The sequence below is a fragment of the Catharus ustulatus genome, chromosome 18, assembly GCF_009819885.2.
Source record: "Catharus ustulatus isolate bCatUst1 chromosome 18, bCatUst1.pri.v2, whole genome shotgun sequence".
Lineage (NCBI taxonomy): Eukaryota > Metazoa > Chordata > Aves > Passeriformes > Turdidae > Catharus > Catharus ustulatus.
In genome coordinates, this window is record NC_046238.1 from 4352091 (window position 1) to 4376047 (window position 23957).

At 54.5% G+C, this 23957-nt stretch overlaps 1 protein-coding gene across 2 annotated transcripts in view; it reads left to right on the plus strand.

Moving 5' to 3' along the window:
• Positions 1-5339: 5339 nt before the first annotated feature.
• The window catches only part of SGSM1 (small G protein signaling modulator 1), a 30902-nt gene continuing 12284 nt past the window's right edge, over positions 5340-23957 (plus strand). The window contains exons 1-13 of one of the 2 annotated variants that reach the window (XM_033075657.2): positions 5340-5373; positions 5474-5517; positions 13547-13622; positions 16728-16890; positions 18093-18245; positions 18683-18750; positions 18867-19012; positions 19401-19532; positions 20027-20151; positions 21461-21528; positions 21891-22054; positions 22360-22489; positions 23751-23921. In XM_033075657.2, coding sequence (XP_032931548.1) covers positions 5355-5373; positions 5474-5517; positions 13547-13622; positions 16728-16890; positions 18093-18245; positions 18683-18750; positions 18867-19012; positions 19401-19532; positions 20027-20151; positions 21461-21528; positions 21891-22054; positions 22360-22489; positions 23751-23921 — 1459 coding nt within the window. In that variant the 5' untranslated portion in view covers positions 5340-5354. The remainder of the gene's footprint in view (positions 5374-5473; positions 5518-13546; positions 13623-16727; positions 16891-18092; positions 18246-18682; positions 18751-18866; positions 19013-19400; positions 19533-20026; positions 20152-21460; positions 21529-21890; positions 22055-22359; positions 22490-23750; positions 23922-23957) is intronic. The other variant, XM_033075656.2, reaches the window with a different exon arrangement.

Below are 23957 nucleotides of genomic sequence, written 5' to 3' on the forward strand. Positions count from 1 at the left end.
TCTGTGCGGCTGATGACAGATCCGAGGAGGGGAGGGTCAGGCTGACTGCGCTTCCCCACCTCCCGCTGGAAACCCACGGCACGGAGAGCAGCCGGCAGGGAAACCAGAGCCGTGTCTGATCAAAGGCGGCGGGGGAGAGCATCCCCCGAGCGTGGGGACCGGTCTGACCCTGCAGGGACCGGCATCACCTCACAGGGACCGGTCTGACCCTGCAGGGACCAACATCATCGTACAGGGACCAGTGTGACCCCATAGGGACTGGTCTGACCCTGCAGGGACCGGCATCACCTCACAGGGACCAGTCTGACCCCATAGGGACTGGTCTGACCCTGCAGGGACCGGCATCATCCTACAGGGACCAGCCTGACCCTGCAGGTACCAGCATCACCTCATGGGGACCGGTCTGACCCTGCAGGGACTGGCAGCACCTCATGGGGACCAGCATCTCCTCATGGGGACCAACCTGATCCTGCAGGCACCAGCATCATCATACAGGGACCAGTCTGACCCCATAGGGACTGGTCTGATCCTGCAGGGACCAGCATCATCCTACAGGGACTGGTCTGACCCTGCAGGGACCGGCATCACTTCATGGGGACTAACTTGACCCTGCAGGGATCAGCCTGACCCTGTGTGAATAAACATCACCCCGTGTGTCCCACCCAGGGGAGGGGATTCCAGCTGAGTTTTGGGGCTCAGGTGGTAAAATGGGACCGTGTTTCCTCCTCTCTCCTGAAAAATCCCTGTTTTTCTCTCGTGTGTTTTGCTAAGGAGGTGACACTGATGCTTGCAGGGGAAATTTGGGAATCATGGAATGGTTTGGGTTGGAAGGGACCTTTAAAGGTCATCTCATCCATCTGGGCTCAGCGGGTCTCTCTGGAGTGTGAGTTGCTGGGAAAAAGCCACACGAAAGTGAAATAACTTTCACAGCTGAGCTGTGACCAGGAGGGGATGGCAGTGTCCCCAAAGCCACCGCTCTGCCCTGTGACAGTTTCACAGCAAAATTCATTGCAGTGAAACGTGTCTCTGCAGGGCTTGCACAGACCCGAGGTCACAGGATTCTCCCGGGGCTCTGGGGGCCTCCAGCCCCGGCTTTCCCAGCCTTTCCCATCTGTAATTAAAAGAAACTACAGGAGAGATGGAGCTGCGGCTCCAGGGCCATGGTGAGGGGGTTGCTGTGACGACGTGACGCAGCTGCCCGGCCAGGGAAGCCTCTGGACACTGTTAATCCCTCAGGCACACACAGGAGACCCTTTCAAAACCTCCAGTTAAAAGCACTTTTTTTTTTTTTTTTTTTTTTTTTTTTTTTTTTTTGTGTGTGTGTGTCTGGCCCTGGCTGCTTGCGCTGTCACAGAATGGACTCACAGATTCATGGAATTTTTTAGGTTGGAAAAGCCTAAAAGTGGGTCCAGTCCTGTTAGTCTCTCCACAGGGTGGGCTGCACACCATGGACTTCTCAGTCTCCACTGTGGAATCTGAAATTATCGTTGCTTTAAGGCGAAATAATTGTTCTTTGGACACCTCTCCTGTGAAATACAGCAGTTTTCCACTGGTGGGGTTATGTGAGGATTTTCCCCGAGTGAAGGGGTTGGGTGAGGGGGCTCAGGGTGGTTTCTGGGCTGGGGGGAGCGAGCAGAGATTGGGGGGATCCAGGCACAGTCCCCACTCCTGAGCCTGGGGTGGCTCCCCCCGAGCCCAGCCAGAGCACACAGGTAAGGGGGATTAATCTGCTGTGGTTTAAAGGGGATTTGTGTCCCTCCTGGGACTCCCAGAGCCGTGCATCCCAATCCTTCAGCGGGGAGTGGAGATGGAAGCCGAGCCTGTGGGGGCTGCCGGGGGGTTTGGGATGGAGGGGAGAAATCCCTGCGGAGTGTGCTGGGGGAGCAGGGTTTAACCCCCTGACCAAAAACCATCTCGAGGCATAAATAACAAAACAGAGGCAGCTGGTGCCGAAAAAACTGTGAAAAATAATAGATAATAGATGATAGATAATAGTTCTGTGCTGCTGACCCTTCTTTTCTCCGGGTGGTTTGTGTGGAATGGCTCAGTGTCACCAGTGGGAGACCCACCCATACCCACGTCCTGCCCCTGCTCAGGAGGGCTCAGCAGACGGGCCCAGGCACTGCCAGGGGTCTGTGGGGTCTGTGGGGTCTGCAGGAAGCTGGGACATCCCCCAGCATCCCTGGAGCACTGCACAGAGATCCCTTTCCCAGTGTGAAGAGGCGGCTGTTCCAACTCCGGCGCGTTTAAAACCGAGCTCCTTTCTCTCCTGAGGATTCTCTTGTTTCTCTCACACCGAGCTATTAAATCACACCCGGGGGGACAGAGCTGTCCCCGCAGTCCCGGGCTGTTCCCAAGCCGCTCTCAGCCGGGGCCGTGCGGGGTTTGCAGCGCAGGGATGCGCACGCTGCTCTCTGCGCTCAGGCACGGCCCCAGCTCCGTTTGCCAGGCACGGTGGATGCCCCGCTCCAGCCCAGGGCTGAGCCGAGCCGTCGGTTCGGTGCCTCCATCCCCGACAGATCCCCCCGGGCTCGGGGAATGAGCCGTGAATGCTCCCGGTGCTCCCGTGCCGCTGCGGGTCAGGGCCGCGCTGTCAAATCGATGATGGGAGAGCTTTGAAATCTCTGAGTTTTGAGAAGCTGCAAGGTGGAAAGAGCTGCTGGAGATGGGAGAAAGGCAGGGGAGAGGTGTCTTGGGGAGATCATGGAACGGTTTGGGTTGGAAGGGACCTTAAAGATCATCTGGTCCCCCCTGCCATGGACAGGGACACTTCCACTGTCACAGGCTGCTCCAAGCCCCGATATCCAACCTGGCCTTGGGCATTTCCAGGGATCCAGGGGCTGCCACAGCTTCTCTGGGCACGCTGTGCAGGACTCACACCTTCACAGAGAAGAATTCCTTCCCAATATCCTGTTTCTGCACCTGAGACATCGCGGTCAGACACAGTCTGTGCAGTGCCTCATCCGTCACTTCTGCTTTCCCCGTTATTTTCCTTATTCAAAGCACAAATCACTCCAGATTGAAAATGCAGAGTTTAAATCCAACTCAAATCAGATTTAAATCTGAATATCCATTGCTTTAGAAATTGTTTCTAAACACCACGAGGACTTGATCAGCAGAATGCTTTTATCCCACCTGCTCATCCGTGCAGGGAAATGCAGGGGAGTGAATTGTGATCTTAAAACAGCTATCCTGTTTAAGCCACAGAGGCAGCAGTGGGAAGTTTAATTTAATTAGCATGATACTCAGAGATGTAACTTAATCACATTAAGTATAGATCAACGTGCTTCCATTTAAGCTCTCCAAGCTCCAGAAAACAGCGGCCAATCGTCTCCCACCTGTCTTTAATCCGGGGAGAAGCAGAATTTTTCAAGGAAAAGGAAGCAGCAAGGCTTGGGAGAAGTTTGTGTTTCTTCCAGACAATTTTCTCCCAAAGGTTCTGGGGCCCATCTGATTCAGCAACCACATTCCCCTGAGCTGGTCACATTTGTGCTGCCACCACCTCTGCTAACGGGTATTTAACAACCAAATAAACAGCGAAAAGCAAACAGAGTACACGGAAATACGGATACGGCCCAGGCTTCCTGCTGGCCCCTGGAAGGTACAGAAAGGACTGAATTTGGATTAATCCAGAGGCCACAGCTCCCTGCTGTTCTCCTGCCAGCCTGGACAGCGGAGGGAACCATTGGGATTATGGTCCCTGTTGTCATTAGGGCCACCAAGGAGGAAAACTCCGAGGCAGAGGATGCAGCCCAGCTCTGGGGTCACTCTGGGGGGTGGCGGGGGTGTCGCTGCCGTCCGTGCCGGGGTTTGAACCCCGATGGCAGCGGGGCCGTGCCGGGGTTTGAGCCGTGCCGGGGTCTGAGCCGTGCCGGGGTTTGAGCCCCGGTGGCAGCGGGGTCGTGCCGGTGGCCGCCGTGCAGCAGGGCCGGGCGCCGCTGCCCTCGCACTAACGCGGTTTGTAGTTATTGGAAACTGGACTGCGGAGGAGCCAGGATGCCGTTTCTATGGAAATGTCCTGGAACAGTAAACGAGGGAAGAGGAAAACAGAGGAGATGTTAATGGAGCTGCAGGCTGGGCACTCCTCGAGGGGCTGCGATGGGGTGATGTTGAGAGGAGGCATTGGTGGTCTCTGGTCATTGTCACCTCTGCGCTGTGCTGGGGCTCACCGGGTGGCTCACGTCGGAAAGGACGGGGTTGTTTCGGCCCTGCCAGGGACCCCCAGAGCCCTGAACCCCTGTCCGAGGCCAGACACTGCCCCAGCGCTCCCCATGTGCGGGGACACCCCCAGGGCTCTCCTTGTCCCGTGTCACCCAGCCCTGCCGCCGCTGTCCCCAGACACCTCGGGGCTGGGTCGGGGGTGCGGGGACCTGGCTGGGATAACGGGGATCAGCTTGGGGGGGGCCTGGTGGCGACCCCGGGGACGGCTGTGAGCACACCACGGGACCGGTGCCGGTTGAGACACTCGCGGGAACAGCGGCCTGGTCACCCCTCGGGCCGCCACTGCTGGGGGTGCCGGGGATACGGGGCATGCCGGGGGTACGGGACTGCGGATGCCGGGAGTACCGTGAATGTCAGTGCTGGGGGTACCGGTTCCGGCGGTACCGGGACACCGGCTCTAGGGGTGCTGGTGCCGGGAATACCGGGATGCAGGTGCTGGGGGTACAGGGCTGCAGATGCTGGCTCTGGGGGTACCGGTGCCGGCAGTACCGGGACGCCGGCTCTGGGGGTACCAGGATGCCAGCTCTGAGGGTGCCGGTGCCGTCGGTACCAGAATGCCGGTGCTGGGGGTGCCGATGCCGGTAGTACCATGGATGCCGGTGTTGGGGTTGCGGCTCCGGGGGTACCAGGATGCCAGTTCTGGGGGTACCGGTGCCGGCAGTACCGGGATGCCGGCTCTGGGGGTGCCGGTACCGGCAGTAACAGGATGCCGGTTTTGGGGGGTACCAGGATGCCGACTCTGGGGGTGCCGGTGGTACCGGGATGCCGGCTCTGGGGGTACCGGTACCGGCAGTACCAGGATGCCGGCTCTGGGGGTGCCGGTTCCAGCAGTACCGGGATGCCGGTTTTGGGGGCTACCAGGATGCCGGCTCTGGCGGTGCCGGTGCCGGCAGTACCGGGATGCCGGCTCTGGGAGTACCGGTACCGGCAGTACCAGGATGCTGGCTCTGGGGGTGCCGGTGGTACCGGGATGCCGGCCCTGGGGGTGCCGGTGCCGGCAGCACCGGGATGCCGGTGCCGGTCGCGGATTGGCGGCGTTGGCGGCCCCTCCCCGGCGGGGCGGGGGGCGGTGCGGCCCCGCGGGCCCGGCCCGGTGCCCGGCAGTCTGCGGGCGCTGCGGAGCGAGCGCGGCCATGGCGGCGGCCCCGGCGGGTACGGCGGGCGGGGACCGCGACCGGGAACCGGCACCGGGAGCGGGGCTGGCGGGGCAGGGCCGCACTAATGGGTCTCTTCTCCTCGTTTCTCCCCGCAGAGGCGGAGACCCGGCAGCGGCTGCTGCGCACCGTCAAGAAGGAGGTGGGTGCGGGACCCCCGGAGCAGCCCCGGCCCGGTGCCCGCGGGGAGCGGCGGCTCCTGCTCGGGGACAGCCCGGGCCGGTCCTCCCGTGGCTCCCGCTGGCTCTGGGTGCTGCTACCCTGGGTTTGAGAGCCCCCAAAAAGCAGCCCCGAGCCCACCCGGGCGCGGTTGCGGGTCCCGGGGGATGGAGGAGCATCCCTGCAGCGCCGGTGCCCGGCATCCCAGCGCCCGCATCCTTGGAAAAATCGCCTCTGGCTGGGGGCAGAGCACGCCACAACTTGGGATTTTCCGCAGGGAAAAAGGGGCGACTCCCGACGCTGCATCCTTCCCTGGAGAGCGGGGATGGGACGAGCTCTCCCGCAGGAGGGCAGCGGGTGCTGGGGAGCCCGGCCGGGAAAAGGGGGGGCCCAAATTTGTGTGCCCAGTGCAGGGTGATGGCGTTCCGCATCTCGCTGTGCTCCCTCTCCTCAGGCATCCTGAACTCTGTTAGTTCGTGCGTTGTTTTATCCGTGTGTTCCCCCTGGTCCGTCGGCTCACGGAGCCCGGTGCTGCCCGGTTCCGAAGCGCTGGGTCACCGGGAGCTGCTGTCGTGTCCTGCCCACGCTCTGTCCCTGCAGGTCACCTCCCGAAGGGACGGTGTGTGTGTGGTGTTTGGTGTTAGGAGCATCTCGCTATCCGGTTTACAGGCTCCCAGGGAGTGGAAGACTCTGCTTGGAGTCGGGAGAAGCCGAGCTGTGGGTGGTGGGTTTGGGGAGGGTGACAGCGCTGCCCATCCAGACCGCTCCCCACCTTTAATCCTGTGCCGGGTGTGGTGCTAAGGAATACTACTGGTTGCCTCAGCAACGGCTATTAAGCCAGGAAAAGGGTATGACATTTATTTAGCGTTGTGGATAGAGCTGCCATCTCATTATTACTGTCTGTGGCAGCTGCTGCAGGGGGGGAGCCAGGGCTGTGCTGGCCTTCAGTGCCCGGCTTTGCTCCCTCCCAGGGCTGTGTGCTGGGGGAAAGTGGAGCTGCTGCCTCAGGGAGCAGGGCTGGGGCTGGTCCGTGCCCTTCTGCTGGATTTTGGGGAGATAATGTGGGTTTGGTGACTGAGCAAAGCCTGATGGAGGGATGGAGAAAGCTCTCCTGCCCTGTGAAGTGCCACCGTGGTGCTGTGACCTGGGGGTTTGACACGTTCCAGGCTCTCTCCAGCAGCCCCTTGGTGCTGACACAGAGCAGAGGGCTCTTCCTGGTGATCCCATTGTTTGGGATGTCGGTGTGGATGTGGATTCCCTGCCTGTGCAGGTTCCAGGTGTTTGCCATTCCCTTGGGATTTACCTTCAGCTCCTGCTGGAAGTGCTGAGCTTGGACTGGGTGCAGCAATGGGGGCACAGCCACACAGGTGGGGGAATTCCATGTGCCCTCCTTTGCTGTGGGAGGAATTAAAAACCTGGGGAAACGTGGCCCTGTAGGGTATGGAGTTTAATTATTTAGCACCATCCTCAAAACTGTGAGCAGGTGGGGCGTTCTTGTGCCTGTTGCTCCTTGCTCATGCTTTTGCTTTTTATTTTTTGCTTTTTTTCCTCTTCCTCTTCTAGGCTGACCTCAGGCTAAGTCAGGAGCTTGTGCAGACTCCAAGGAGCAGTAGAAAGGGCCATTTACAGAAATTTGTGGTTTTTTCCCTATTCCCAGAATTCTAACCTTTCTCAAACCTGTGTTATTCTCATTTCACAAGGCCACGCCTGGTTTTGCTCCAGCCAGGGCTCTGTGAGCTGCCAGGTGAGAACAGTGCTGCTGTGGGGAGCTGTGCCACGTGTGTCACCCCAGGGCCATAACTGAGTGAGGCAAACACTGGGAAGGAGGTCTGATCCGAGCAGGGACACAAACCATAAACTGGAATTAGCCAGGGCACTGAACAGCCCTCAGTATTTGGCTGTTGCCATGGTTTTGAGGCATTGGATTCTGGAGAAGTCCTGAGCTGCAGTGGATGTGCAGGTGGAGATGAGCTGTGTTGTCTTGTCACCATCTTCTTCCTCCACCTCATATGGTCATAATAAATCAAACCAACCCTGGAAGCTGCAAAATGACTGATGGTCAGCAGGCTGCAAGGGAAGGAGTGAATTCTGATTTGTGAGGCATCCTGTGTCCTGTGATGCAGGATAAGCAGCATGACCAACATTCTCTGATTTTTTTTTTAGAGCTTTTATCAGATTGAATGAGGCTTTATTACAAAAAAATTGAAATACCCAGGTTTGGAGGGGTGTGGGTTTTCAACTAGAAGCATTCCCCTTGCAACCTGTGCTGCTCCTGCTCTTTTCCAAGTTTTGTTTTGAGTCCTGAGGTGTGTTTTGAGCTCTCCCCAGGCAGCTGCACGGCACAGAGGAAGGGAAGCAGGTGTTACCTGTGCAATCCACCTGCACACGTGGCCCTGGAATGTGAGCTGAGTGAAGAGCTGAGTGCTGTGAGAGAGCAAACAGTCATCTTGGTCGTTCTTCTGCAAAAACTTAGTTTATGTTTAACTTGCCACTCAGGAAGCAGCTCTGAGTCTTTACTCATCAGTAGCTGTTAAACCTGGCTTGAACATTTTGCTGCCTGTTCTTAGAATTCTTTCAAAAATCGGGGTTGACCACAGCCTGCTTGTCTTCTACCAGCTATAGTTTATTTTTCAGTAGCTGGAATGGTTGTCACTGTGTAGCTGTTGACTAATTCCTTCATCATGTGTCATGGGAACAACAGTCAGTCTCTTCCTCCCACCCTTTCAGAGAAGCCCCTGCTTTGCAGCCATGCTGCCTGGTTTGTGGCTAAATAACACAAATGACTGGTAAGAGCAATGTTTTTGCAGCTTGGGTTTGTTTTTCTGTGTGCCTGCCTTTCCAAAATATCAGATTGCAGGCATCAGTGCCAGCTATTTCATTCTGGATGGGTACAAAATTGTAAATTAATTTAATGTTACTAGGATTTGAAAAATTAATGTTGAGAGCTTTAAGTGTTCTCAAGGCCAGTTTATTAAAAAAAAAAAGAAAAAGGGAAAAGGCTTTTGTGTGGCTGTCAAAAGTGTTCAGGCAAGATAAGGATGAGGATGATGAGTTGCAGGTTGGTAATGAAAGCTGCTGTTGGCAGAGGGACCCTCTGATGTCTCTCAAGCACCCAGGGCAGCCTTTTTCAGGTATTTCTGTACCAAGAGAGAACAGAGGGCCCTTAATGCAGCATTTCTCGATTGCCTGCATCGATCTGCTCTGAAGAGCAGCACTGATCACTGGGGACCATTTCCTCTCCTTTGAAAGAATAAAAGCAGGGCTTTGCACAAGAGCTCTCGTGCTCCAGAAACCCCTGGCTGGAGCCTTCATCCCCACAGCAGGTTTTGTGCTGCTTTTCCCCCTTCCTCACACCTTCCCTGGGCCAGGGGATGCTCTGTCCTCTGCTGCCAAAATCTCCTGCCCTCCTCCCTCCTGGCTGTTGCCATGGGAACATCTGGTTTTGCACAGATCCAGGACTTCAGGGCAGTTTGGAGCTGGAGGTTGCCCTGGGTTTCAGCATCATCCTTTGCCAGGTTTCAGTGAATCCAAAATATTGGGCATCAGGGAAAGCAGGAGCTTTAGGATGTGGTGAGAGCAGAGCTTGGCTTCGAGGTTGGGTGTGCTGGAAACACAGAAATGACTAAAGTTTGCCTTAAATGTTTCCTTAAATGTCTGTGTTGAGCATTTACAGCGAGCAGGGCCCACAGATGGCGTGGAAATGTGCACAACAGGAATAGAACCAGCTACAACATGATCTTAGGCAGCTTAAATTACTGCTGCAAGCACGGATTTTTGGCCAAAAAGTTGATGCTCTGTGGAGAAAGTCTGGTGCAAAACACCATCAGCAAGTGGCTGGGATCACCCAGGGTGCAATGTTACATTGAGGATCCTTCCATTAATATATTTTAAACTCATTTCCCAGCAAGCTGCACAAATGTTCAGAGTTCTTCTGCTCCCTTATCCCCCAAGGAGCCTCACCCCAGTCCCCAGCTGTGAGCTCATGTGGTTCCTGGGGAAGGGCTGGGCTGGAATTCCCTCCTGGGTGTCACATGGAGCATCCCTCAGCTGCAATGTTTTATTCAGCAAGTGGTCATAAATAATGAAATAGGACTTTTAGAAAAGCCAGAGGTCTCAGTGGGCTGGAGGGTGATCGATGTTTCTGAGGCAGCAGGAGCAGGGAGCTGCCAAATGGCTTTCAAGGCAAGTGCCTGGTGCCACCAGAGCTGTCCCTGTGCTGTCCCCTCGTGCCAGGGGCCACCAGAATGTCTCTGGGTGTAAATGGTGCCCGTGCCCTGCAGCTGGGGGTGTTCTAGCTGATCCAAGCCAATTAATTGGGATTTTTTTATAGTGGTCAGCCAGTGAACTCTTGCAGAGCATGGCTGCAGCTCTCCATTTTCATCTCTTTTTTTTCTGTAAATCCTTTGGGTTTGGGGTGGGATGCTCTCCCACTGCTTTGGCTCCAGTGTGTGGCTGCTGTGCCACATTTTTTGCTCATCCAGGTGTTTTTTTGGTGCTGGTTATGGCAGCCAGGCCCATTCCTGGAGCATCCCCACAGCTGCCTGTGGCAATGTGAGCGAGCTTGACCCTGGGACAGGACTGGGGAAAGGATCTCCCTGGGGACTCTGTTTGCATCTGGCCTGCTGTAAACAATTTCACAGAGTGATGAGCATGGCCAAATAGACAGGAGGTGCTGTGCTTCCACAGAAATGCCTCAATAACCAGTGAAAGGCTTTGCAAGAGGCAGGAAAATGGACTGCAAACATCCCTGAATGATCCAGAGTGCAGATTCTGTCGGGAAAATCTGACCAGGTGGAACAGTTGTGAGTGAATATTGCCTTGGACTAATTAAACCTGCAGTTCTTGGTTTGCTTCTGGTCCCTGCACCTCGCTGGTGGCTGTGGCTGGGACAATATTTGGATTGTTCCAGCAGTGTAAATGACAACAGGGTGAGAGCAAAGCTGGACTTTGGATGATGCAAATCCCTGGGAATTCTGTAGCAGAGAGGTCCAAGCCTTCATCCCTCCCTGAGGCCTGGGATGTTGGACAGGTGAGGGTTTGATTTAATTTTCCAGGGGACTTATCCTGTGCTCACAGCTGGAGCCAGGGATGTTGTTTGTGCTGCTGTGGAATAACTGATGATATTCCTCTGGAGTTTACCTACAGCTAAATTATTAGTTTCTGTTTTAATTTCCTTTCTAATAAAAGAAGAGCAAACATCTCATTTCCCCAGGCTGGCATGAGATCCAGAGTGGGAAGCTTCATCTGTTGGGATTGTTCTGGCTACAATCTGAGAATTAGCATTAAAATGCTGGAGTGCAGCACATTCAGAGGCTGTTCCAGTCCTGTCTGTGGAGGGAGCCAAGTGTGGCTGAGCCTGTGTCCCCAGGGATCCCAGCTGGCTGTGGGAGAGTCCTTTGGGCTCTGTCAGGAGCTTTGGGGCTCTCTGGCTCTGAGCTGCCCTACAGATGCCAACTGTGTCTGTTTGGGCTGATGTAAAATGGTTTTGTTGGGGAACTTTTTGGAGTGGGGATCTCTTGTCTCTGTTCTCTGGAGGTGTTGATTTTGTTGCTGGAAGTGTCCAAAGCCAGGTTGGACTGGGCTTGGAGCAACCTGTGCTAGCAGGGGGTGGATGGGATGAGCTTTAAGGTCCTTTCCCACCCAAACCATCCCAGGATTCCAAGATATCCCTTATTTTGTGTTCTGTGTCTGTCTGGCCTCTACCTGCTGTCTGTGTTTGTGTTTGTCACACACTTCAGTCCTTTAGACTTCCTTGATTTATTTTTAGCATTACAACCTCAGCCAACGCAGTGCAAAATTTTTATTTTTTTTTTTTTTACTTTTAATGAGTAATTTTCCACTAAACTGTGTCTCTTGGAAGGTGTTTTGATTGTGCCTCGAGCGTGCAGGTGGTTTGTGCAGTGTTGGCACTGAAATTCCCAGTCAGAGCTGGGTCCTGCTGTCCTGGATGGTCCCCAGGCCCTGGACAGACAGATGGTCACTGCCCTGGGGAGGGCACTGCAGGCATTGTGTCAGTATATTGAAAATTCAAACAAATATTTGAATCTGCTGCTTATATTGGGATATTTCCTGGCTGAATCAGAAGCTGCACAGTGATTTTCAGGTGTATTTTAGTGAGGGGGTGTTATACCCTGATACCACCAGTGCTGCCCTGAGTGTACATTTAATTCCTGTGTGCCAGCTTTTTCTGGGAGATCAGTTGGATGTGTGAGAGGGAAGTGCAGTGTCCTGCTGGCAGAGGAAGCTCAGCCTGCTGAGGGTCAGGAGCCATCTGGACAAGGGTGGCTCAGCCAGCTGGAGGAGCCAAAATTTCAGGGAATCCCTGAGGGCCCCAAGATGTGAACTTCCCTCCCAGGGATGGCTCCTGGGCTGGGCAGGCTGCCAGAATATCTTTGGTGGATGGGTGGAATTCCAGGTGGAGGAAAAGGGGCAGCTCTGGAGAGCACCTGGGTGCTGGTGGACACGAGGTGTGTGCTGCTTCCCATCCCTGATCCACCCCTGGGAGGCTCCTCTCCTTTCCTGGGATTGCTCCAGCACTGTTTTATTTTACATTTCAGCAGCAGAAGCAGGGACAGAGCAAGGAGCCCTCGGTGAGGATTGCAGCTGCCCCTGCCCTGGTGCCCAGCATGGGGAAGGGGAGGATGAAGGAGCACCAGGAGGTGCCCTGAGCAGGGACAGCTGCAGCTTTAGGACACAGGGAAGCCCTGAGGAGGAAGATGGAGCAGGGCTGGGATGTGGGAGGTGCAGGAGCTGGACCATGCTGTGCCAAGAGGAATTTCCCAGCTCTCCAGTCCCGAGTTCCACATCTCAGTGACATTCCTTGCTGTGATTTCCTGAGTCAGGACCAGCTCATCCGAGCTGCTGGCACCCAGGGAAGCCTCAGGGCTCTGTTGGTCACTGAGCAGGGAGCAGTGCTGGATCTCACCTGATGGCTCTGACAGAGCAGCTCTTGGCTCAGAGGACTCTGCTCTTAATCCATGCTCAGGATTTCCTTTATGGAGCTGTCAGCTGTGCATAACTGACTTTGATTATACCTTGCAAAGGAGTTTAATTCCCCAAATGATGCCATTAAAGGTCTCTCATTCATGCTAGGTTTGCTTGGCCAAGTCTTGACCTGCTGTATTTCCCTCCTCCCTGTGCCCTCAGGGAGAACACTTTGCTATGCTGAGCTTCCTTCACACCCTCAGCTCTGTGCTGGGAACACTTTCCCTGTGTTTTCCAAAACCAAGATGTTACAGAGGCACTGGAAGATGAGATCCAGGCATGCTGGCAGCTGTGTTTGAAAGGAAAAGTGGTTGGGAGCTGGGTGCTGGAGCAAAGATTCAGCTGGGCTTTGGCTGGCTGCAGCAGGATTAGGGAGAGTGACAGGGAAGTCACCCCTCTGCTGCCAGACCCGACCTCCTGTCTGCTCCCTGCCAAAATTACCCTCCTAATTTGTGTGGGGTCCTATTTGTTTTTGCCCTCTAATTGTGCCCCTGATGAGCACTAAGTGACAGCTTCCCCTGGATCTGCTGAGTGCCAGCTGTGAGACACAGAGGGCAGAGCTGCTGGCACTGCAGTGCAAATGGAATTCCTGGGCACAGCTGGTGCCAGGTGACCACTGAATTAGGCACTGATGGATCGTTGCAGTCATTTGGGACAGCTGTGTCACAGGAAATTTGTCAAACAAAATGAGAGAATGGAACAATGCTGTAAAAACCTTAAATATGAGATTTGGGTCCCTTTATTAGATGAATTTTATCTAAGTGATGCTCAGTTCCCTCAGTTAATTCTCGCCTCATCGTTTTCTAACTGTATTTCTCAAAAATGAAACAACCTTTTTTTTTTATACCTGACTTTTTGAAATAGCTGGTGATGCTCAGCAGGCAGAGCTGCCTCAATCCTTTGTGAAATCTCTGGTGCCACTGGGAAAACCTGGGAGCAGAGGAGCTCCCTGAGCACCCACCCCACTGCAGGTCTCCTCTCTCTGATCCATGGCTGAAATTCCATGTTTTCCCCAACCTGTCCTGCAGGTGAAGCAGATCATGGAGGAGGCTGTGACGAGGAAGTTTGTGCATGAGGACAGCAGCCACATCATCTCCTTCTGTGGTGAGTCTGGGGTTTTGGTGCTGTGCCATTCCTGGGAACAGGCTGCAGCTCCAGCAGCTCGGGCTGGGGAGGTGGGCAGTGCCAGAGGATGGAGTCCCTGAGGTCTTTGTGCTTAAAATGTCTCAAAAGAGGGAGAGATGCTGGCAGTGTGTGCAGCCATTGAGGAAGGACTAGAAAAAATATTTTTATTTTTAAATTCCCTTGAGAACTGATTCAGCTGAAAGTCTGTCAAGTCAAAATCTTTACTTTGCAATAACAGAATAGGGAAGGAGGCTGGGCTTTTTCTTTTCCTGCTGGGCCCTCACATCAAGGACACTCAGGAGCCTGTTCCCAGCCCATGGCCTCTGTGTGGCATCGAAAGAGCAGAGCAGACTTCCAGGTGTGACTCATTCCCTGCTTTTCTGTGCAGCACCAGGCTCCTCAGCCTGGGATTATTTATAGGCTCCTGCAACAGGGAGCTGAGGCATCCAGGCACAAGAGGCTCCTTGGTTCCTTCTGCCCTCTAAGAGCCTGGTGTCCCCCTCCTGCTCCATCCATCCCTCTCACTGGAACGGCTCCTGCACCTTCCCCGGTGTTGTGGCTCTCCAGGAGTTTATAAATAACCTCTTTCCCTGCCAAGCAGAGCGTGCTGCAAGCCTGGCTCTGTCTGCCAGAGCTGCCCTTTTCCCTGGAGAGAGCTGCCTTCCCAGCAGAGCCAGCCTAGCACAAACCCCTCGGGATGGAGCCTGGGCTCTGGCAGGGAAGGGCAGCAGCCCTGGGGCCCCTCTGGGTGCTGAGAGGGGGGTTTGGAGCAGACAAACACGAGCTGGCATCTGTCACGTCCAGGCTGCCCTGGGAGGCTGATGGGGAGCCAGCAGCAGGGCCGTGGGTGCCCAGGGTTTGGTGTCCACATCAGCCAAGGCTGCTCAGCCCCGGGGGTTTGGATCGTGTCAGAGCTCTGGGCAGCTCAGGAATGTCTTCAGTGTTCTGCCAGGAGTCAAAGCTGCCTCCTTACCTGGGTGTAGCTGCACCATGTGCATCTGCTGTAGGTTATATCCTGACACAACTGAGCTCCAAAACTGATTTTAAAATCCTACCATCACCCCTGGATTTAGTAGAGCACAGGGAGAGTTTTTCCTATGGAAGCTGCACATTCCCCTGTAGTTTTGCCAGCAGGAGTGGTGTTTTGCATAGGTTTAGATCTGGCACTGGGAGCAGGTGCTGCTGACAGCTCTGTCTTGATGCTCTGTGCCAGAGTCCTTTCAGGAGCTGAGATTTGTCCCTGCCTGGCAGGAACTGGGATGTGCTGCCCATGACCTGGGCACAGCGAGGGCACCAGTGCTCCTGTTGGTCTGCTGGGAGTTTGGAATGGGTGTATGGAATTTGGAATGGGTACATGGAATTTGGATACATGGAATTTGGTGGCACTGGGAGCTCACTCCCTTAGCAGTGCAGCTGGGCAGGAGCAGCCCTGGCTGCTCTCACCTGTGGGTCCCTGAGCTTTCAGCACCAGCCTGAGCTGGGCACTCCAGAGGGGCACCTCTGGGTGCAGACCCAGGCAGGAGGGGCTTTCTGCCACTTGCATTTCAGCCATGGAGCACAGGACAAATGAGGGAGATGTTGGCTTGTCTGGAAAAGCCATGGAGCAGTTCGGGGTTTATTTTACTTGTGGCTGCACATAATCCTGGGGCAGGTGGAGCCCTCTGGGCTTTGGGAGGGCTGGTGCAGGGCCTGGTTTCCAAGCCAGATGTCCATGCAGTGGCTCTACCTGGGCTGGGCTGGCCCAAATCTGTTCTTGTTCTGCCAGCACAGGCTGTGTCTCACCACCCCTCTGGTGCTGCTCAGGCACAGCACAGAGCAGGGCAGCATAATGAGCCTCTGCCAGCCTGGGAGCTGCTGTGGTGCCTTTTTCTGTGTCTCCATGGAGTTTTCAGCTGGAGGGAAGTGTGCCTGTCCAGGCAGGAGGTGAAGCAGCATCCCTGGGCTCGGCTCAGCAGCGCTTCCCGGGGAGGAGGGAGCAGAACTTGTCCAGCCTGGATCAAGGGGCTGAGGACTGTGGGTCTGTGTGATTTTCCAGTGCTTTGATCAGCCTGTTTAATCAGTCTGTGTTTGGCACCAGACATCCATCCTGAGCCCTCCCAGGGGACTTTGGGAATGAGCTGCTGGTGGAGCCTGTGCGTGTGTGTCTGTTTGTGGAGTCATTGCTGGTTCCCAGGATCCCTGCTCACCATGGCAGGACAGGGAAGGTGTCTGGGGCTGTCTGGGCACTCACTGGGGTTTGGTGAGTGCCTCTGGGCAGAGTCCAGGACATGGAGCCTTCCACAGGGGCTTAATGAGTCCCTGAGTGCCAACAGAGTCCCCAAAGCCAGACTGAGCTGCTGGCATTGCTGTGGTTTATCCCCAGGTTCTCTGTTCCTTTCAGATTTTCAGAAAAACGTTTGTGTGAGCACTGAAATTTTTTGGGGAAAATTGTCCCATTTCCTGTGCTGCTTTAGAAACCCTCAGTGTGCCTCTCCTTGTTCCTGAGCTTTCTCCTCCTCAGTCCTGTGCCCATCCCTCAGACTGGGCCAAAGGGAAAGCCTCAGGGATTGCTGGTTTCTCCACAATCCAAAAAAAACCCCACAGGGAGAGTGTCAGCCTGTTTGCCCAGCACAGCAATTGCCCTGCCTGGGGATACTGTGCTGTTTGTTGTTAACTCTCATGTGGGATGGGATTACAATTTCCTGAAGCCAAGGTGGGGATGTCTCTGCCTTCAGATTTATTGTCTGAGGAGTTTTAGGAGCTTCCATCCATGGAAATGTTCAAGGATAGATGGGATGGGGCTTAGAGCAACCTGGTCTAGTAGGAAGGGTCATGATGAGCAATCCATTTCCAGATTCCTTGTAGTCCCTCAGATCCTGGGAGGTGCTGTGAGGTCTCCACAGCACCTTGCCTTCCCCAGGCTGAACTTTCTCAGCCTGACTGTGGGGAGGTGCTGCTGAGGTTGGGTAGAGCACGGTGTTAACAAAGCCAAGATCCCATGGTGCTGATAACTGTGTGTTCACTGATGTGCCAATCCCTCAAAGAGCTGGGCTGGATGATCCCTGTGGCTGGGAATATGCTGATCCTGGTGTTTGGTCTCTGCAGCTGCTGTGGAGTGCTGCGTGCTGTTCGGGCTGAAGCGGAGAGCAGCCGGGTTCCTGCGCAGCAACAAGATCGCAGCACTCTTCATGAAGGTGGGCAAGAGCTTCCCCCTGGCAGAGGAGCTCTGCAGGAAGGTGCAGGACCTGGAGCAGCTCATTGAGAACGCGTAAGGCACCAGCGTGGCTGCCAGTCCTCTCTGCTTGCCCGGCTTTTGGGGTGGGAGGGGTGGTTTGGGTCCAGCTTGAGCCTCCCCGCAGGAGGAATTGCTCCTTCAATCTTCTTTTTATACCTTGACCAAGCTGGTTGTTTGTGGCTTTCCTTCTTTGGTCCCTGGTGGTATTTACCAGGAGCAGAGAGTGCTAATATCAATTAGCTGTCTCTCAGAAAGCTCACATTTCATCAGCAGAGAAAGACCAGAGGCCTTACTTGATGAGTTCCACAAGAACCTTTATTTCATGGGAAGGGAGTCAGGCAGGATTCTCTCAGAACAAAGGGCAGACAGTCATGTTTATAAGTTCAGGGGGGATTCAAACTACAGCCAATAAAAGTTTATTCAAAGAACAGCATCCAATCTAAGTGAGAAGTTCTAAAGGTGAACTGACCAATTACACAAACTAATTTCTAACCAATTATCTTCCGAAGTGTTAGGAGAGTGACCAAATTCTTAAGGAATTTGGCTCAACCTTGGTATCTGGGATACTTTATCTATTATAGCAAGTTCCAGGGGCCAGGGGAAGATGGCTTTGGAGGAATTGTGTCATCCACAGTTGCTGTTCTAGGGGACTGAGGTGTGGTTGTGGTTTAAGCAGTTGTGGTTTAACGAGTTCCGACTCTCTCTGTGCCCCTGCTCTGGTGCTTCAGGGACAGCTGAGCACGCTGCTCCTGAGCTGTCACAGTTTATGAACCACTTCACCAAGCCAGCTGGAACCACGTTTGCCCTGTCTCAGTGTGCAGGGCTTGAGCCTGCAGTAATTCAGCTGCTGCTTGGGAGAGGATTACTCATCCTTGGACAATTAGGAGGGAGATGGATGGAGCAGCTACCTGCGGGCAGGAATTTTAAGCTGTCCTAAGATGAGCTGCTCTGCCTGTGAGCTCAGCTGTGGAGAGATGTGTGGGCAGGAGGACTCTGCTGAGGGAGAAGAGGAACTTTACAGTGAGGAGCTGATTTAGTGGCCTCTGGTTTCAAATACAGCTGTGGCCCCTCTGGAGCAGGGGATGGGATAGGGACAGGAAGCACCTCCAGAGCTCTGTCCCAGGAAATTCCTGTGCTGGGAGCCCCAAACCCCTGGTGGCAGGAGTGCCCTGGGCTCTCTCAGAGCTCAGGGATGAGCCTGTGGTGTTGCTGTCTCTTGTTTTGTACCTCTAAAGGAGAAACCAAGCCCAGGGGGTCCCGGAGAACGTGCGCAAGGTGCCCAAGATGCCCAACCTGTCCCCTCAGGCCATCAAGCACCTCTGGATCCGCACAGCCCTCTTCGAAAAGGTCCTGGATAAAATCGTGCACTACCTGGTGGAGAACAGCAGGTGAGCACAGGCCAGCCATGTCCCTGTCTGTGGAACTGGGAATGAGCAACTCCAGCATCCATGTGGGCCAGGGAAATGCCTGGATGGCACAGGCCAGGTGTGCCACTCAGTGCCCATATTGGGGACTCTGATGGTGACCACTGTGCACTCCCTAAAATGCAGACAGCCCATGCTCGCCCTGGTTGTCAGGGCTGCACTGTCCTTGTCTTCTGGGACCTGCATGCTGAGGTGTCCCATCCTGGGATGGGTTAGTTAGGAGATGGTGATGCTTGCAGTGTGCTGCAGGAGGGTTGCTGCTCTCCAGGAATTTCTCAGCTGGTCCATTTAGGGCTTCTTTCCCCTTCCCCATCAAGGGGAGCTGCAGAAAGAGAAGGATTTAAACCACTGTCTATAATTCTGCAGTGCTCCAGCATTCTGCTATCCTTTATTTCTTCTAGTAAGTACTATGAGAAGGAAGCTCTCCTGATGGATCCTGTGGATGGGCCAATCCTTGCATCTTTATTGGGTAACACTTCCTTTACTTGATTTCCCTCCTCGCTGTCCAAACCCATGCTCCCAAATCTGTGATCTGTGGGAGGATCAAGGATGGCTCCCTTATGTTTGGGGTGTTCCTCTCCACAGTGGGGCCCTGTGCACTGGAATACACGAAGATGAAGACTGCTGACCACTTCTGGACAGACCCCTCTGCAGATGAGCTGGTCCAGAGGCACCGGATTCACAGCTCCCACTGCCGCCAGGACTCGCCCACCAAGCGCCCGGCGCTCTGCGTGAGTGGGGATAAACCCCCCTCTGCCCCCCAGCACAGCATCTGGGCTGCCTGGGCTTGTGGAGCCCTCTGGTGAGGGGAGTCTTTGAGGCAGAGGTGCTGGGGATGAGAGCAGTGCTGTGCCAGCCCCTCCTGGGCTGTGTGCCTTGGGAGCATCATGTAGGAACAGAGAGCTGAATCTGCTCTGTGCACTGCAAACACAGCTCACTCCTGGGGCTTCTCTGAGCTTGGGCAGAGTCAGGAATCCCCTTAGAGCACCCTGAGGGAAAGATTTCCAGTAGTGACTGTCATAAGTGTGTAAGTGAGGAGGGTATGAGGTCCAGGAGAAGCTTTTGGGAAGCCACAGGGTGTCTGTGCTCACCTCACATTTGTGGGTGTGTCTCTTGCAGATTCAGAAGAGACACTCCAGTGGCAGCATGGATGACAGGCCATCCCTGTCTGCCAGGGACTACGTGGAGTCCCTGCACCAGAATTCCCGAGCCACGCTCCTGTACGGCAAGAACAACGTGCTGGTGCAACCGGTGAGTTCCTGCTGGGACACCTGGCCTTGGAGCTCTGCTCTGCTCCTCTGCAGCCCAGATTGCTCTTGGATGGAGAAAAGCATGTTTTTAACCTGGGGAGACAGTGAGTGGGTTGTGTTTGTGGAGGTCTTGGGGATACAGATCCTCCCATGGGATGGAGGGGTGGAAACACAGGCTCCTCTCCCTGCCCATTCTTCACCACAAATTCCTTCTCCTGTCCCATCCTGCTGCTTGTAGTCAAATAAATGAAGTGCAGATTGCTTTTAGGTGGAGCTGTTAAGCTTTCCTTGCTGGGCAGTTGCTCTCAGCCCTTTTCCAATGCCCTGAGGTGTCCTGGAGTCTCTGCCAGGAGGTTTCCTGTGGTTTCTCCCTGGTGTGACTGGGTGGGCTCTGGTGCAGGAGGCAGGGCTGTGTGAGGGGCCACAGCTGGGCTGCAGGGCTTTGTGCTTCTGGCACCTTCCAGCTCACTGTGTCCCTGTGTTTCTGTTCCCAAGAGGGATGACATGGAGGCAATCCCAGGATATCTGTCCCTTCACCAGACTGCTGACATCATGGCACTCAAGTGGACCCCCAACCAGCTGATGAATGGCTCTGTGGGGGACCTGGACTATGAGAAAAGGTGACTGGGGGGGAAATGTTCCTCTGGGTCAGAATTTGGACCTGGGATGCAAAGCCAACACTGTTTTCCCAAAGCAAAACCATCATCCTTGAGCCTGCAGTGGGAAGGAGGCAGGGAGAGGGTGGCAGAGGTGGTGTGAGATGTGTCTGTGCTGGGAAGGAGTGGGACTTGCTCCAAAACACACAAAGTGGTTTCATTTGTTGCCCTGGGGGATTTTCTAAGGGATTTCCCCTCCCTCCCAGCACACTCTGCTCCTGGGTTTCTCTTGGCTCCAGGAAAGTGGGAGTGTTCAGGGCACTGATGCATTCACCTAGAGTAGAGATCTCATTCAGCAAAACTTGGTCTCAGTTTTGTTCCTTGCCAGTTGTAGTTTTTTTGGGGTTTTGTTTGTGTTCATCTCCCCTTTCTTCTTGGCCCCTGGGCTGTTCAGTTGTGCCTGGTGCCCTCCCCTAAAATCTGTTTTCATCTCTACACTCCTTTTCTGAGTTCTTGCCTTGGGCATCAGCCTAAACTCTAAAAATTCCCAGAGTCAAGACGTGACCAAGGAAGAGAGGAGGCAGATGGCACAGTAAGTATGACTGTACAAGGAGTGACTCTTGCACACCTTCCTGTCCTTCATGAGCTGTTTTTAATGTTATTTGAGCACTATTTTTATCAAGTGGCAGATGCTGCTGCTGCTCAGAATCTGGAAATTCACTTTGTTGCAAAGAAGTGGGATGTGATTGAGTGCTGACACCCTTGGACAGCAGTGCAGGCTCTCCACAGGAATGAACTCTGCCTCTCTGCTCTCTCTGGTGGCCACCAGCTCTCCAGCATGTTCTAGCTTTCCTCAGACACCTCGAGGTGCCTGTGCTGAGACAGTTCTTGAACAGAAACAGCTGAGACCACAACTGTTGTGAGCTCTGAAATAACCCCACAGACTGTGAGGGTTTATTTCCTCTCCCCAGGGCAGAGCAGCAGCCCAGGCTTGGACCTCACTGCACATTTCCTTGGGGCTCCAGGGCTGCTCCTGAGGGAGTCTTGGGGTGCTCAGAGTGCTCAGCTCTGCAGGGCTCCTGTCCCTCCCTGCATTTGCCAGCATCCATGGACACATTTCTTGTGTCTGGGAACAGTGTGAGGGCAGAGAATCCACGCAGGGCAGGCAGGACAGGGACAGATCCTGGTTCTGGAGGGATGTCACTTATCAGGCTGGCATCACTGCTCTGGGATCTCTGTGGCTTTGCCTGGTGCCAGGGGGTCTGGAGCAGGATTGGGAGCTGCTGTGAGCAGCAGCAGAGCCTCTCACAGCTCCCCTGTGTCTCTGTTCCAGCGTGTACTGGGACTATGCCATGACCATTCGCCTGGAGGAGATCGTGTACCTGCACTGCCACCAGCAAGGTAAGGCCAGAGCAGGGCTGCTGGGGGCTGTCACACCCTGCCACTCCATCCCTCACCTCTGGGCAGGGTTCTGCTGTGGCTGCAGGGCAGATGGCCAGAGCTCTGGGTGCCCACTATGCTTTAAGTGCTTCTAGAGAAATCTTTCCCCAGCTCCTGGCTGTGGTGCTTGGCTGGGAGTGCTCCCTGCAGAGCAGGGCTCTGATTTCCAGGGGGGTGATCCCAGCAAGCCTTTTATCCTGGCCATAGAGAAGGATCCACACGAGGAAGAAAGTCCTTATTTTCCATTCCCTGAGCTTTCCCTGCCCTCTGCCTGTGCTGTTCCCCTCACTGATGGCTGTGCCTGCTCTCGCTGTTGCCAACAGTGGACAGTGGTGGCACGGTTGTCCTGGTGAGCCAGGATGGCATCCAGAGGCCACCTCTGCGCTTCCCCCGTGGAGGACACTTGCTGCAGTTCCTGTCCTGCCTGGAGAATGGCCTCCTGCCCCATGGGCAGCTGGATCCCCCCCTCTGGTCACAGAGGGGAAAGGTGGGTGCCTGTTCCTGCTGGGGCTCCATCCTCTGCCTGGCATTAGTGGCTGCTGTGTTTAAAACAGCAGAATTGATGTGGTTGAGTTCAGCTCATGGCCTTGCCCACTGAACAGGACAGCTGGGGGTGGTGTGGGAGGGCTGCCCATGAGCTCTCTGATCTGTATTTACCCTGTGCCCAGTGATGTTATGGATTCACCAAACTTGTTCCAGGGGCTGCTGCAGCCCAGGGGATGTGCAGACATGGGGGGCAGGAGCTGGGGAAGGCAGTGGGTGGCTGGTGAAGGGCATGTTCTGCTCCCCCAGGGAAAGGTGTTTCCCAAACTGAGGAAGCGAAGCCCCCAGGGCTCCTCCGAGTCCGCGTCCGACAAGGAAGATGATGAAGCCACGGATTATGTGTTCAGGATCATCTACCCTGGGACACAGGCAGAGTTTGGTGAGTGCAGGGCAGGCTTTGGGGGGTTGTAGGAGCTGGGACACGGTGCTGATGGGCACAGGACCAGAGGTGGTTCCAGGGGAGGGGCTGTGGTTGTGCCAGTGCTGCCTGATCTTAAATGTCAGCATTCCTCCCTGGGAGGGTGGGAGGCCCTGGCACAGAGAAGTTGTGGCTGTCCCATCCCTGGAAGGGTCCCAGGCCAGGTTGGATGGGGCTTGGAGCACCCTGGGGTCGTGGAAGGTGTCCCTGCCCATGGCAGGGTGTGGAACTAGGTGATCTCTAAATTCGCTTCCAACACAAATCATTCCGTGATTCTGTTTGTCCTTTTTTTTTGTTTTAATTTCCACTTGATACTGAATCCTTTATTTGTGCAGCTGCACAAGAGCATTAATGGTCAGAAAAAACCCTCTTACACATAATTCCAGTAAAAAAATTCACTTTGGTCACTTGGGGGCCACCTTCTGCCATCACAAGCCCCCAGGGCTGACTCTTCTCTTGCTGCCCCCAGGCTGCACTAAATCCAGTGATGTTCCTTCAGTGTGGCTCCTGCAGCACAAAGGGGAGGTCACAGCACCCTGCTCTGGGTGCTGCCAGGCTGCACCCACCTCTCTTCAGTCCCTGACTCGAGGGAGGGGATGCTGCTGGATTCTCCAAACCAGAAATGCCTCTTAATGTCTGGTGGTGAATGATCTGAACCTGGCTAAAATGTCTGTACATCGGTCCTCACTCTTCTGTGAGATGCCAAGAAGTGTTTTGTGACCTCTGGGGGCATCATAGGTGACTTTATAAGGGGGAGGGCATGAGTTTTAGTCAGAAGTTTGAGTTTTAGGTGGAGTTTAGGTAGCAGTTTGAGTTTTAGGTGGAAGAATTGTGGAGTGTTTTTTAAAAAAGCTCTGAAGTCTGATGGAAACCTTCTTCCTACATTTTGGAGGCTATGAGGGAGAAATTACATCCTCTATAACGTCAGTTGGGATTAAACTTGGTTTTCCCTGCCTTCAGCTGACTAACACAACTCAGTGAGTCAGACAAAAACCTGATTGAAGCTAAAACAGCAGATAGTGATGTGCTTTTCTGTAGCTGCCTTTTGATCTACCCCTTAAAATTCTGTGCTGGGGGCCATATTTTCTGAGAAATGAATTACTGCCATCTCTTCAGCTGGCATCATCACAGCCTGGGGTGGAACTGCATCATGCTCTCTTCTCCACAGATTCTTCTTTTCTCCCCTTTCATTGGTGCCTTTGTCCTCTCTCTGTGTCTCTAGTTACCATTAATGGTGCTTTTCACCCATTCATTGCACCTGTGACTGCTGGGAGAGGGAAGATCATGAAGATTCCAGCTGGAAGCAAGATGGTGGTGATCCCTAAATGGTGTCTGAGTGTCCCTGGCACATCCCGAGCTCTCCGTGCTGCTCTGGGCACCTCTTGGCATCAGAGTAATGAGCTGTTGGTTGGGTCTGGTGCTCAGCTCG